At 49.2% G+C, this 12,066-nt stretch overlaps 5 protein-coding genes across 5 annotated transcripts; 3 read left to right on the forward strand and 2 right to left on the reverse strand.

The window, feature by feature from the left end:
* The first annotated feature begins 47 nt into the window (after positions 1-47).
* On the forward strand, positions 48-1,625 carry DEU56DRAFT_825707 (2-nitropropane dioxygenase). The gene is made up of 6 exons (XM_041354301.1): positions 48-250; positions 303-409; positions 465-560; positions 609-749; positions 803-1,206; positions 1,260-1,625. The coding sequence occupies exons 1-6, from the start codon at positions 184-186 to the stop codon at positions 1,498-1,500; spliced, it is 1,056 nt and encodes a 351-aa protein (XP_041204451.1). The 5' UTR covers positions 48-183; the 3' UTR covers positions 1,501-1,625.
* Positions 1,626-1,631: 6 nt separating this feature from the next.
* Positions 1,632-3,942, forward strand: DEU56DRAFT_825713 (uncharacterized protein). The gene is made up of 12 exons (XM_041354302.1): positions 1,632-1,874; positions 1,940-2,057; positions 2,122-2,292; positions 2,353-2,493; positions 2,552-2,608; positions 2,663-2,794; positions 2,850-2,972; positions 3,023-3,091; positions 3,141-3,236; positions 3,294-3,474; positions 3,530-3,657; positions 3,710-3,942. The coding sequence occupies exons 1-12, from the start codon at positions 1,795-1,797 to the stop codon at positions 3,764-3,766; spliced, it is 1,353 nt and encodes a 450-aa protein (XP_041204452.1). The 5' UTR covers positions 1,632-1,794; the 3' UTR covers positions 3,767-3,942.
* DEU56DRAFT_575281 (uncharacterized protein) lies at positions 3,866-5,159 on the reverse strand. The gene is made up of 3 exons (XM_041346897.1): positions 5,073-5,159; positions 4,051-5,025; positions 3,866-3,998 (listed from the first exon to the last, which is right to left on the reverse strand). Exons 2-3 carry the CDS (start codon positions 5,002-5,004, stop codon positions 3,975-3,977), a joined length of 978 nt encoding a protein of 325 aa, XP_041204453.1. The 5' UTR covers positions 5,005-5,025; positions 5,073-5,159; the 3' UTR covers positions 3,866-3,974.
* Positions 5,160-7,840: 2,681 nt separating this feature from the next.
* Positions 7,841-8,938, forward strand: DEU56DRAFT_825723 (uncharacterized protein; the record flags this gene model as incomplete). Its single annotated transcript, XM_041354303.1, has 6 exons — positions 7,841-8,050; positions 8,125-8,138; positions 8,231-8,378; positions 8,472-8,492; positions 8,545-8,679; positions 8,734-8,938. Coding segments are annotated over exons 2-6 (523 nt in total), but the record flags the coding sequence as incomplete, so codon positions are not given.
* A 1,437-nt stretch (positions 8,939-10,375) lies between these two features.
* On the reverse strand, positions 10,376-11,949 carry DEU56DRAFT_575340 (uncharacterized protein). Its single transcript, XM_041346898.1, has 3 exons — positions 11,559-11,949; positions 10,543-11,504; positions 10,376-10,490 (listed from the first exon to the last, which is right to left on the reverse strand). The coding sequence occupies exons 2-3, from the start codon at positions 11,494-11,496 to the stop codon at positions 10,467-10,469; spliced, it is 978 nt and encodes a 325-aa protein (XP_041204455.1). The 5' UTR covers positions 11,497-11,504; positions 11,559-11,949; the 3' UTR covers positions 10,376-10,466.
* Between the last annotated feature and the right edge of the window lie 117 nt (positions 11,950-12,066).

The following is a 12,066-nucleotide window of genomic DNA, read 5'->3' on the forward strand; positions in this document are numbered from 1 at the left end:
GACTCGGCTACTAATACATAACCGGAGACATTACATTTCCGATATATACTACATGCACATGATTACTATATTGCATAGCCCGGGGTGCTTACCGGAGCCTGGAGGCCCTTGTTATTGATTCAAATAAGTTTCACGTTCCTTCCCTCCGAAGTCCATCATCTCTCTCCTCCACCATCTCAAACGATGTCTGCTATCATCTCTACACCAATCACCGAGCTTTTTGGGATCAAACATCCCATATTGCTGGCAGGTACGTATTTCAGTTCTAGTGTTATCCTAATGAGATTCTCATGGCTTTGTAGGCATGAATGTCGCAGCTGGTCCGGAACTGGCAGCCGCGGTAACGAATGCAGGTGGACTAGGCGTCATTGGTGGGCACGGTTATACCCCCAAGGTCCTCAGGCAGCAGGTGCGTATCGCAGCCAGAGTTGGGTTCACAGATTATTTAAACATAATCGCGTCAGATTCAAGCCATCAAGAAGGACTTGAAGGATCCAAACAGTCCATTTGGAGTTGACCTACTCATCCCCCAGGTCGGCGGGAATGCAAGGAAAACAAACGTAAGCGTAGTGCTACCTTTCAGTCTCCCCGCGCTCAATCTTTTACAGTATGATTACCAGAATGGGAAACTGAACGAGCTCGTTGATATCATCATTGAGGAGAAAGCGTCGCTTTTCGTCTGTGCTGTTGGTGTGCCGCCACAGCATATAGTCGATAAGTTGCATTCCGCTGGTATACCCGTCATGAACGTGAGTTTCTTCTTAAAATTATCAGGGAGGCGAGCTCACCTGAAATGCCTTAGATGGTCGGACATCCCAAACATGTCCCGAAAGCGCTCGCCATGGGAGTTGATCTAATCTGCGCGCAGGCCGGGGAGGGTGGCGGTCACACAGGCGACGTCCCCGCGTCGGTTCTTATTCCCGCGGTCGTTGATGCATGTCGCGGACATGTCTCTCCGCTGACAAAGAAGCCGGTGTACGTCATCGGTGCTGGTGCTGTGTACGATGGGCGCGGACTCGCCGCAAATTTGGCGTGGGGAGCACAAGGGGTCTGGGTAGGCACCAGGTTCGTTGCAGCAACGGAAGCAAATGCACCCAAGGCGCACAAGGATGCACTCATTTCCGCAGGATATGAGGACGCCATCACGACTTTGATTTTTACCGGTCGACCTCTCCGAGTCAGGAGAACGCCCTACGTAGAGGACTGGTAGGTTTCCACTTTGACGTTGTTTAGCTTCGTTGATTCAATATATCTTCCAGGAATAACAATCGCCAGGCCGAGATCAAGGAACTGACATCCAAGGGTATTATCCCTGCTGCTTGGGACATTGAACAACACCCAGAGAAGTCGTTGCAGGCTAGGACATTCTTGATAGGAAGAGTTGCAGCACTCATCAACGAGGTGCTGCCTGCTCAGCAGATTGTGGATGAGATGGTGTCAGATGCAGTGAAGATACTGCAGCACGGCGCTTCGCTAGTGTCGGCTAAAGCAAAACTATAGGTTGTTGAGATATATATTCAGGCGTCCGCATACTGTGAACACGACTTTTCTCTGTCTTGACTTTTTATGCGTATGTAGATTCCAGACTTGCCCGATCAATTAATGATCATGCGCTATACCCCGGATCACCACAGTACTTGCAGTCTCTTGCAGTAACGCGGATCAGTCTGCGCGCACGTGTGGGCACCACGTGATTCGTGATATGTCGCGACGTGCCAACGAACAATCAATTCATTCACCCGCAAAGCATCACTCTTCCTGCCCAGTGCGAGCCGAAAATCATATTACATACTAATGGTCGTACCTAGTATTGATAGGCTGCAGCAAGCCACGACGGAGTTACTGGAAGAAGCTCGTGCCGAGGGGCAATTGAGGTATGTTATACCTTAAACTTTGGTCCCGTGTCCCGGAAATTTGTTGCAACTCATGCCCATTGCAGCAAGCTCACTGTACGCATTGTTCGAGAGAGGCTGGAGACAAGGCTGGAGCTCTCACCTGGGTCTTTAGACGCAAAAGAGTACAAGACGTCTATCAAGAAAACGGTCGTCGACTATCTGGTATTGCAAAGTTCACAACCGGGCGTTGACCTGCTCCCCTAATTCTAACGCTGTCTTTCTGAAGGACAATGTTCCAACGCCGCCGAATGAGGCAGATGAGGAAGAAACTCAGCCCAAACCCTCAAAGATACGCAAGGTAAAAACTGATAAAGAACTTGTCAAACCCCGCAAAGGTGCCTCGCCCAAGGCATCGCCCGGAAAGAGCAAGAAGGGAAAGCAGGTGCCCAAGTCCTCTGTGAGCTCATGTGGCATACCTTTATGTCCAGCCACACGAACTCCCTTCTGTTACCTCTAGGCTGTAGTGGACTCTGAAGCGTCCGACACATCTGAAGACGAAGTTCCAGCTAGGAAAAAACGGGTTAAGGCTTCAAAAAATAAAGCTGCATCAGAACTGCAGAGTGAGGACGAGGACGAAGCCAAGCCCTCCGCGTCTAAAGTATGGGCAATTTCTTCAAAATGCCTACATCACTCAAAGCACACAGCGCTCCCAAAAGGCGTCAAAATCTAAGAAGTCGACCAGCGGGACCGCTGTAAAGGAACATAAATCAGCTGTGAGTTGAAGCTCCGTTCTCTTGCGACCTGTCTTCCTTATTTACTACATCCAGTCTACTGTCGAGTCTTCTGGCGATGAGGCCGATTACAAGCGCCCGTCCGAACCTGTTGTGACGTCTCAAAAGAAAGAAATGCTGTCACCTAAGAAATCGCCTTCAAAGGAGAAGTCTCTATCCAAACCCAAGGTTAAACATGTTTGTTTCGCTTGTGTGTTCGGTGTGAATCATTCTTTTTCACCAGTCATCCACCAAGCGAAATGCGAAACATGAGGTGGACGACGAATTCGAGCGTGGAGCAAGTTCTTCTACCTCAAAGCCTCAGGAATCCAAGGTTCTGAAACATGCTCGTCCCCGCAGTGAACCCGTACGCTCCGTCTTCATAACTTTGGTTTCGGACAATTAACAGGCAACTAGGAGAACGACTCTGATGTGTCTGCGGTTATCGATGAACCCCCGAAGAAAAGAAGGAAGAAACAGGACAAGGTTTTTGGCGTTCCTAGTGGTGTTCTATGCGGCTTCTGACAAGATACAGGATTCGAGCAAGAAAGCCCCGACAGAACGTAAGAAGGCGCGGAAAAGCAATACAGGAGGGTCATCTAAGGATGATGAGACTGTCTCCAAACTCAAGGTAGGAGTGTCTCTTCTTTTATCTAACATATGCAAACGCGGTTTGATTTCTGCTCAGGCTATAGTGGTTGCTTGTGGCGTACGCAAGATGTGGAAAAAAGAATTCGCTGATTTGGACACGCCGTCAGGGCAAATTAAACGACTGAAAGAAATCCTCAAGGACTTGGGGATGACTGGTCGTCTCACTCTGGAGAAAGCAAAGGCCATCAAAGCACAGAGAGAATTCGCACAGGAACTTAGTACGTACTTGGAACGACTCGATTTGAAATGTGAGCTCATGGTCTTGTGTAATAGAGGATGTGCAAGATTTCGCAGAGGCGAACCGCCGGCGAGAGATGGGGAACGAAAAGGGGGTATCGGAGGATGAACAATCAGGATCAGGAAGTGACGACGAGGACGAGGGTCCACCTGTCAAGAGGAAGGTTCGTGACTCATTTCCTATGTTCTTGGTTTCGGGATCACGGTGTTCCTTAGAAAACTGCAGGCGCAAGCATTCTGGCCTTTTTGGGCGACCAGAGTGACGATGAATAACTTGACGGTTTACTGCTCATCTCCTTAATGACTCTTCTTGAATCCCATGTAACTTCTTGTTTTGCGCACTACGTGCGCCCTGACCCTGACATCGACATCGCTGTTTGTACTTATGAAGATATGCAGTCACTTGTGTTTAGATTTCCCTCCAAACTGAACAAATTCAGAAACGTAATACATGTATATCCTACTTAGTGACAAGTCACGGTCAGAAGGGCATCTCTAGTTCAATCTGCCAACGAAGTTTTTTAGAAGTTTTGCTAGGCCTATACAGAGATACGTACCGAAGCAGTTGCCTTCTCAACGTTGAGGGCGAGTAAGTTGCTGAACTCTTCCATGTTCTCCTTGACCCTGGCGGAGCAAGCATTACAGCCTGCCCCTCTGACCTTCTGTATCGTCTTTTCTGCTTCCGATTTCACGATATCGCGACAAGGAGTGTCCCTCAATAACTCGAATGTTTCCTCCATATAAGTAGCCCACCAAGAGACCGGAAAGCTGCTCCACAATATGAATTCGAGTTTGGTGCTCCGTCCACATCTGCAGGTGGGTTTATCGTTCGACCCACCGGATGGGCGGTTGGGGTTATGCACCTCAGGTACCAACCATTTACAGCTATTTAAACTGCCATAATGGTTTGTCACCCAACCCAAGTCGGCCCGTAACGGTGCTACTGCGATGGCGCACTTCTTGTGGTAAGTGAGTAAAGCGAGAAGGTCAGACGCGGTGATGAGCTCGATCTCTTCAAACCACGCAGGAATCAAGGGCTGTCGTAGGGTGTATCTGGCAGCGGTGATGGTCTCATGTTTGAGCCGTGCGTTACGGGCGATTGCGAAGCAGCGAAGAGGCTCTGCCTCGAGGATCTTGGGATTAACTAGAGCCTGACATACTTTCCTCTCTATCAGGTCCAACGAGTACTTCCTCGCAGCTCCGAGGATAGCTAGAATGTCTGCCAGACTCTCAAGCAAGGGATCTTCTGCCAGTGTGGAGGGGTAGCAGAATCTGAGGAAAGTGTCTAATGTTTTGCTATCTTCCTGCACAGGAATGACAGGGAGACCATCCTTCGTATCGTTATCTGTCCCATCTGCTGGTTGGGGGAGTTCAAACATGGTCTCGAAGAACGGGGAGGCGAGGGTGAGAAAGAGCTTGAAGACACAGAAATCGACACCATCTGCGGACCGCAGGATAATGTCAGCTTTTGGGTGGTCAAAGGGTGATGATGCGCAGGTAGACATGGTCATTGAAGTGACTGTGTAAAGATGCTTGTGCCATCAGCAGAAATTCAGCACAATTCTCAAACTTTACTTACTTGAGAGTGCGATTTATCACGAGCTTAGAGTGAAATATAGATGCGAGTGTTGTGATGGGTGGACTTTGAGACCACCTATATATACTACCTCGATAATTCAATGCGTGCAGTGTGATGACTAGCACGGACTGCACTTCCTTGCCCACTGATCGCACATTGTGGCCTTGAGGTTTCAAGAAGGCTTGCCAAAATTTGATGTTGCACTGGTTCGAGTTCGTGCCGATGGAATACAGATCTTGTCCCTGCATAACATCAGTGATATTTTCGCTATACAGCATGCGAAGGTGCAGCATGCCCCCGCGGCCCCGCTCTGCAAAGGAGTTTGAAGAGTTCCTTGAGAAAAGAAGTGCGGTACTCAGGCGGCGCCTGTCATATGTCAGTCACTCATCAAAGGAAGTCCGCAGAAAATTATATAGGAAGATGCGCGTGGCTCCAGTCCTGAGGCCTGATCGCCTCATCTGCGCAGCACCAATCAGTCAAGTATATGATAAAGATAACGGATGGAACTTGCATTTCTATTGACATGAGTTAACACGAGGTTGCACTTGTAATATTCATTTTTGCAAGATCAATCGTCCCATGATCCTAGAAAATTGTTGTCTTACGCGTCTGGTCTATGCTCTTCGTTAGTAGACGTCTAATCGCCGACCATGTCTTCCACCACAAGTGAGATGTTATAGGCGTCAGCGATTATACCCTCTTCCTCCATCATTAAAACACAAGAGGCGTTGGAGATTACGCACCCCCGTTATTAAATCACAAGAGGTATCAGAAATAACTTACCCCCCATCAGCGAGACACAAGAGACATCAGGGGTAACGCCCCATCAGACGATGCGAGACCATACCAAGTGGATATGAGGTGTTGTGCGCCTGCCTTGTGGACAACGAATTTTCACATGTTCGAACAATGGCTCGCTCTGACGGCAGGATTGAGAGCGGTTTACAGATATACGACGACCGGAAAGATCAGGAGAATTGAGTGGGGGATTCACCATAGCGTTGTCTCCTAGAGGCAACATTGTTGCAAGCGGTAGCAGTGATGGAACAGTGTGGTTCTGGAACGTCGAGACTGGGAAGGTCATTGCCAAATGGACAGGACACACAAGGAGCATGTGGTCAGTGAGCTGGAGTCCTACTGGTGTGCGAGTTGTGAGTTGATCAGAGGACGGCACCGCAAGGGTTTGGGATGTCGAGAGCGGTGAAATTTTGTTTGGTCCAATGAAGACAGCGCACCGTGACAGGTTCGGGTACGCAGTGAGCTACTCGCCCGACACCAAAAAATTGCGGATGAACAATCAGGAGAAATATCACGGTAAACCACTTCTCACTGTGTTTACCCATCTCTGGTCAGTCTCTCTGCAAGTTAGAAGCCCAGAACGACGTCGCGACGAACAATTGAGGCTAATGCAGTCGCGCGGGCACAGCATGAGTTTGTTCCGTGAACGTGCCCTAGTCGTACATCAGCTTCGCAGCAGTTTTCCTGGAGAGCGGGTCTCGGGTAACGACACTTGGACGAGCATGTGTTCGATAATGGTTGTGACTATGGAAAGGGAGTCACCATGTGGTCTCTGTACAATGTTAACCACGCGTCCACTGGCGTCGAAAGCAAGACTGCATTGAGAATGGTTTAATGCTACAGTTAAAATTTTGAAACGGACCATCCGGATCGCCGTTCACAAGCAAACGACACTGGCGGGTGGGAAATTGAAACGAGATTGACGCTCTAACACAGGAACCTCGGTCATGGCTGTGAGTGGCTGTGAATCGAAAGCAAGGATATTTGAGAAATAGCGGATCTTGCAAGAACGACACCTGTGCTCACGTTGTATAATTCTTCCCTCTCTATCATTGCTTGCCTCTTGATAACATTCAAAATGACCAACATCAGGCCCACAGCACACGAGGAGAGCCCACCACAAGTCCTTCAACCACATCCAAAGAACACCTTGCCCCCGCTTAACAGTTTTAGTCGTATAGACGTAGTCATGGCTTCCACGTCGACAAAGGCAGCCGTCAAGAAATCGATTCTGAAACCGACAATGACTTTGAAGGGTCACGTAAATATGATTCAATCCATATCTTATTTTCCGGACGGCCAGCGAATGATCAGCGGATCTATGGACAAGACCGCTCGGCGATGGGATTTGAAGGCGGGTAAGGAGATTGAGAAAGAGCAAGGATTTTACGAGGAGGAGGTAGTGAAAGTGGCGGTATCAAGGGATGGTCGATGGGTTGTCACTGGTGGTGGAATAACCACTCGTGGGGAGCTGAAAGCCTGTGAGGTTGAAACGGGGATTGTGAAAACATTCGAAGGCCACTCAGGTATCAGATGCATTGATATCTCTGCGGACTGCACACTGCTGGCGAGTGGGTCCTTGGATCGGACAACGCGAATATGGAACTTAGACACCGGCAAACTTGTAGCCGGTCCATTCGAGTGCATTGACTGGGTGGGCGCAGTTCGATTCTCAACGGATTCGAAGAAGCTTGCAATCAAGTCATCTGTCGGGGAGTGCCTTGAGGTCTGGGATGTCCAAAAACAGAAATTGGATGTGAGCAGAGGGAAATCAGTTCCCGGAGCATACGCAAGTAACGCATGTCCGCCAATTTTCTGGACAAACAAACAACAAAAACATCTTAACCTTATTCAGCTTCACACCCAACGATTCCAGGACAATCTACGAGTTCGACGCGTCGACGCTGAAGACTGTCGGAACTCCCTTCGAAGGACACACTCAAGCCATTCGCGATCTAGCACTTTCATTCGACTGCACCCTCCTTGCCAGCTCATCATTCGACGACACCATCAAACTCTGGGCCTTCGAGTCCCGCCAACTCCTCGCTTCCTTCAACGTCCATGATTCCCTTACCATTGTCCTCTCACCCGACTCGTGCCAGTTTGCTTACACAACATCCACCTATGATGATAACAATATCTACATTTGCAACACTCCACCCGAAGTCCTTGCTCAGGCCCGTGTACGCATTCCCCGCAACCATCTGCTGCCCGTTTGTTGACGTTCCCTTACAGGCCAGGGCACGAACCCTCGATGATCTGCGAAATGTGCGCATCTCATTTTTGACTCATTACACAACTCATCCATTGCTATTGTTGCAGTCTAATGCAACTCCTCGTCGTCCTGCCGTGCTCCACAGACTACCGACACCTGACACACTTGTGGTCCAGAGTTCTCCGCCTACAATTGAGCCGCGGAAACCCATTTTCCATCACCTCCGCAAACTTCTTCCCTTTTCTTCTCGCACGAATGCAGTGCGCCCTGTTCAACCTCATAATCCCCTAGATGTAGGTCATTCATCTCAGTTCTTTCACATTTGACTCGACGATGGCACCACAGGTCTCTGCTACATTACCCCTACCATCCCCTCTCTTGGGCAGACTGCAACTCGGTTTGATCGTGTCAGTGTTCAATTTCAGTCGGCCTCTGATGCATGACTGAGTGTGTATCCAGTTCGAAATAGATTCTCCGCCTCCCCCCTCGAACGCTCCAGTCTCGCATTTCCTACTACAGCACCTTGCCTTCCTCACGCCAAGACACAGCCATGGGCCATCAGTCGTTGAAGTCGCACCAGGGCGGAAGGTCACTGTAACCTACATCTTCTTACCTGTCATCGCCTCTTAGCTGATTTGTGCCCCATAGCGACTGCTTGCTGCCAAACTACCAGAATACAGGAAAGTAAACGACACCCGACATCCGCCTGGACAGCAGGCTGGGGCGCCGCAGGATATCGACTCATCTGACGTTGATTCGCTCCCAGACGTGCATTGGTGCAAGGCGTTCCTGTGCTACTGCTCGTGCTGGTCGCACGGCAGACCGAGGATGCCTCCTCGATGGCACTTGCAGCGTGTTGAACCCCGCCCGGCTGGCACGACAAACGCTAGTAGCAGCCGTAGTGGTGCTCATAGTGGCAGTTAACTTCATGTACACTAATCCACTACTGTATCCTCCACGACTCATTATTTCTATGTTATCTGCGATGCTCAGCGCATCTGCCAAATCCCCTCACAGCACGAACTTGAATGATTCGGATTATCATCCTCTCGCGTGTGCTCACCCTAGCTGACGTTATCCCATGACGTTATTCTAAATCATCCCTTTCATGAATTATCTAGGACGTCACAGTACTTTGCTCGCACGTAGATTTGGTCCAGTGGGACACCCTGTGCTGTGATACCCCGCCCTATGAACACGCGTGCGGCCCATTTCTCGCTAGTCTCGCAAGGATTGTTTTGACTTTACCGCTTCTGCGAATGACTCTAGTGCGATGGTCAAAGACTCCGTCATGAAGATCAATCACCATATTGAAACTTAGTACGTTCTCTTTCCCTAGCCTTTTGTGTATGCAATAGCCTGGCGCATTTAGGGGTTGTTATGCGATTATAACTCCGTACTCAAATAAGATTTACCCGGGTGGTCACCTACGTCTCAAATTGACATTCTAGTGTTGGTGAGTTCAACGCCTTTTGATGCGCGCGGATGCACTGGAAATTCAGTCGAACTCGCCAGTGCCAACGACATACACGACGCACCAATTCCGACGCTGGCCAGTTTCTGACCTCAAGTACGTACCTTGTCTCATTCCAAATTGAGGCGCACATGAGTTGTTGTATCTAGGTGGTTGTGCACGCCGCCTCAGGCTGTCGTTCTGATACTGGTGAATTGGGTGGCTTACTCACAGTACGCAGGAAACTCAACCCAACTCGCCAGCGCCAGCGACGCACAGGCCATGATTAATGACGCGAACAAGTAGCAATAAACGAGGTGGAGAATCACATGGGTGTGTCACTGCAAAGTGAGAGAAGGGGAACTACCGAATAAAGATCCCCTTGACAGGTCTGCTATGGAGGTGAAGATAGAGGACTATTAAGCTCCTAAATCTGGGTGGACACTGGTCGTTGACTCTACCTGTTTCTAGTTAGTGAAACACACGCTACAAGATGCTGACCCCTCCTAGCTTAAGTAACTCTAGGTTGACTGTAGGACGCCAGAAGTCAGACTGGCAGGATCAGGAAGCGAGGACGAGGGCCCACCAGTCATGAGGAAGGTTCGTGACTCATTTCCTATGTCCTTGCTTTCGGGATCACGGTGTTCCTTAGAAAACTGCAGGCGCAAGCATTCCAGAATGGCCTTTTTGGGCGACCAGAGTGACGGTGAATAACTTGATGGTTTAAACGTTTACTGCTCATCTCCTTAATATCTCCTCTTGAATCCCATGTAACTTCATATTTTGCGCACTACGTGCACCCTGACACTGACATCGCTGTTTGTACTTATGAAGATATGCAGTCACTTGTGTTTAGATTTCTCTCCAAACTGAACAATTTCAGAAACGTAATACATGTATATCCTACGTACTTAGCGACAAGTCACGGTCAGAAGTGCATCTCTAGTTCAATCTGTGAACGAAATATTTTAGAAGTTTTGCTAGGCCTATACAGAGATACGTACCGAAGCAGTTGCCTTCTCAACGTTGAGGGCGAGTAACTCGCTGAACTCTTCCATGTTCTCCTTGACCCTGGCGGAGCAAAGAGTACAGCCTGCCCCTCTGACCTTCTGTATCGTCTTTTCTGCTTCTGATTTCACGATATCGCGACAAGGAGTGTCCCTCAATAACTCGAATGTTTCCTTCATATAAGTAGCCCACCAAGAGACCGAAGTGTTGTTCCACAACATAAATTCGGCTTGGGTGCTCCGTCCACAACTGCAGGTGGTGGGGTCAGGTGTCCCATAGTATGAGCGGTTGGGGTTTTGCATCTCAGGTACCAACCATTTACAGCTATTTAAACTGCCATAATGGTTGGTCACCCAATCCAAGTTGGCCCGTAACGGTGCTACTGCGATGGCGCACTTCTTGTGGTAAGTGAGTAAAGCAAGAAGGTCAGACGCGGTGATGAGCTCGATCTCTTCAAACCACGCTGGAATCAAGGGCTGTCGTAGGGTGTATCTGGCAGCGGTGATGGTCTCATGTTTGAGCCGTGCGTTATAGGCGATTGCGAAGCAGCGAAGAGGCTCTGCCTCGAGAACCTTGTGATTAACTAGAGCCTGACATACTTTCTTCTCTATCAGGTCCAACGAGTACTTCTTCGCAGCTCCGAGGATGGCTAGAATGTCTGCCAGACTATCAAGCAAGGGATCTTCTGCCAATGTGGAGGGGTAGCAGAATCTGAGGAAAGTGTCTAATGTTTTGCTATCTTCCGGCACAGGAATGACAGGGAGACCATCCTTCGTATCGTCACCCGTCCCATCTGCTGGTTGGGGGAGTTCAAACATGGTCTCGAAGAACGGGGAGGCGAGGGTGAGAAAGAGCTTGAAGACACAGAAATCGACACCATCTGCGGACCGCAGGATAATGTCAGCTTTTGGGTGGTCAAAGGGCGATGGTGCGCAGGTAGACATGATCATTGAAGTGACTATGTAAAGATGCTTGTGCCATCAGCAGAAATTTGGCAGAAATTCACACTCACTTGAGATTGCAAATTTTTGAGAGTTTCAATTCAACTCTAGATGCGAGCGTTCCAATGGGTGGATTTCGAGATGAATACAGAACTACCTATATACTATTGTGATCGATTCCCCGATAGTCCCTTGCATGCAGGGCAACGGGTAGGCTGGATTAGAGTTCCTTGCCCACTGATAGTACATCGAGGCATCGAGGATCCGACGAAGCTTGCCAGACTCTTAATGTTGAACCGCCTCGAAGCAATCAGATTATCTTTTCACTGCACATCATGCCCCGTTGCGGTATGACGCCACGGCACCACCCTTCAAAGAAGTTCGAGGAGTTCCTTGAGGAACGGAAGTGCGGCACCTTATCATATGTTGGTCACGACCATCAAAGGAAGTCGCTAAAATGATGAGTATATGGTTCGGAAGATGCGCGTGATCGCCTCACCTGCAAAGTATCAAATGACAGAGTAAACATGAGGATGATGCATTGAACGCGCCTCAGTGTAGTGGACGCTCAAATGAACC

This window comes from Suillus clintonianus, assembly GCF_016758775.1.
Source record: "Suillus clintonianus strain FC179 chromosome Unknown DEU56scaffold_89, whole genome shotgun sequence".
Lineage (NCBI taxonomy): Eukaryota > Fungi > Basidiomycota > Agaricomycetes > Boletales > Suillaceae > Suillus > Suillus clintonianus.

Coding starts and splice junctions, on each gene's coding strand:
- DEU56DRAFT_825707 (XM_041354301.1), top strand. CDS start 184: ATGTCTGCTATCATCTCTACACCAATCACCGAGCTTTTTGGGATCAAA. Junction 750..802: donor CTGGTATACCCGTCATGAAC/GTGAGTTTCTTC, acceptor GAAATGCCTTAG/ATGGTCGGACATCCCAAACA. Junction 1,207..1,259: donor ACGCCCTACGTAGAGGACTG/GTAGGTTTCCAC, acceptor TATATCTTCCAG/GAATAACAATCGCCAGGCCG.
- DEU56DRAFT_575281 (XM_041346897.1), bottom strand. CDS start 5,004: ATGACCATGTCTACCTGCGCATCATCACCCTTTGACCACCCAAAAGCT. Junction 3,999..4,050: donor TTGAGAAGGCAACTGCTTCG/GTACGTATCTCT, acceptor CTTCGTTGGCAG/ATTGAACTAGAGATGCCCTT.
- DEU56DRAFT_575340 (XM_041346898.1), bottom strand. CDS start 11,496: ATGATCATGTCTACCTGCGCACCATCGCCCTTTGACCACCCAAAAGCT. Junction 10,491..10,542: donor TTGAGAAGGCAACTGCTTCG/GTACGTATCTCT, acceptor TTTCGTTCACAG/ATTGAACTAGAGATGCACTT.
- DEU56DRAFT_825713 (XM_041354302.1), top strand. CDS start 1,795: ATGGTCGTACCTAGTATTGATAGGCTGCAGCAAGCCACGACGGAGTTA. Junction 1,875..1,939: donor CGTGCCGAGGGGCAATTGAG/GTATGTTATACC, acceptor TGCCCATTGCAG/CAAGCTCACTGTACGCATTG. Junction 3,092..3,140: donor GAAGGAAGAAACAGGACAAG/GTTTTTGGCGTT, acceptor GACAAGATACAG/GATTCGAGCAAGAAAGCCCC.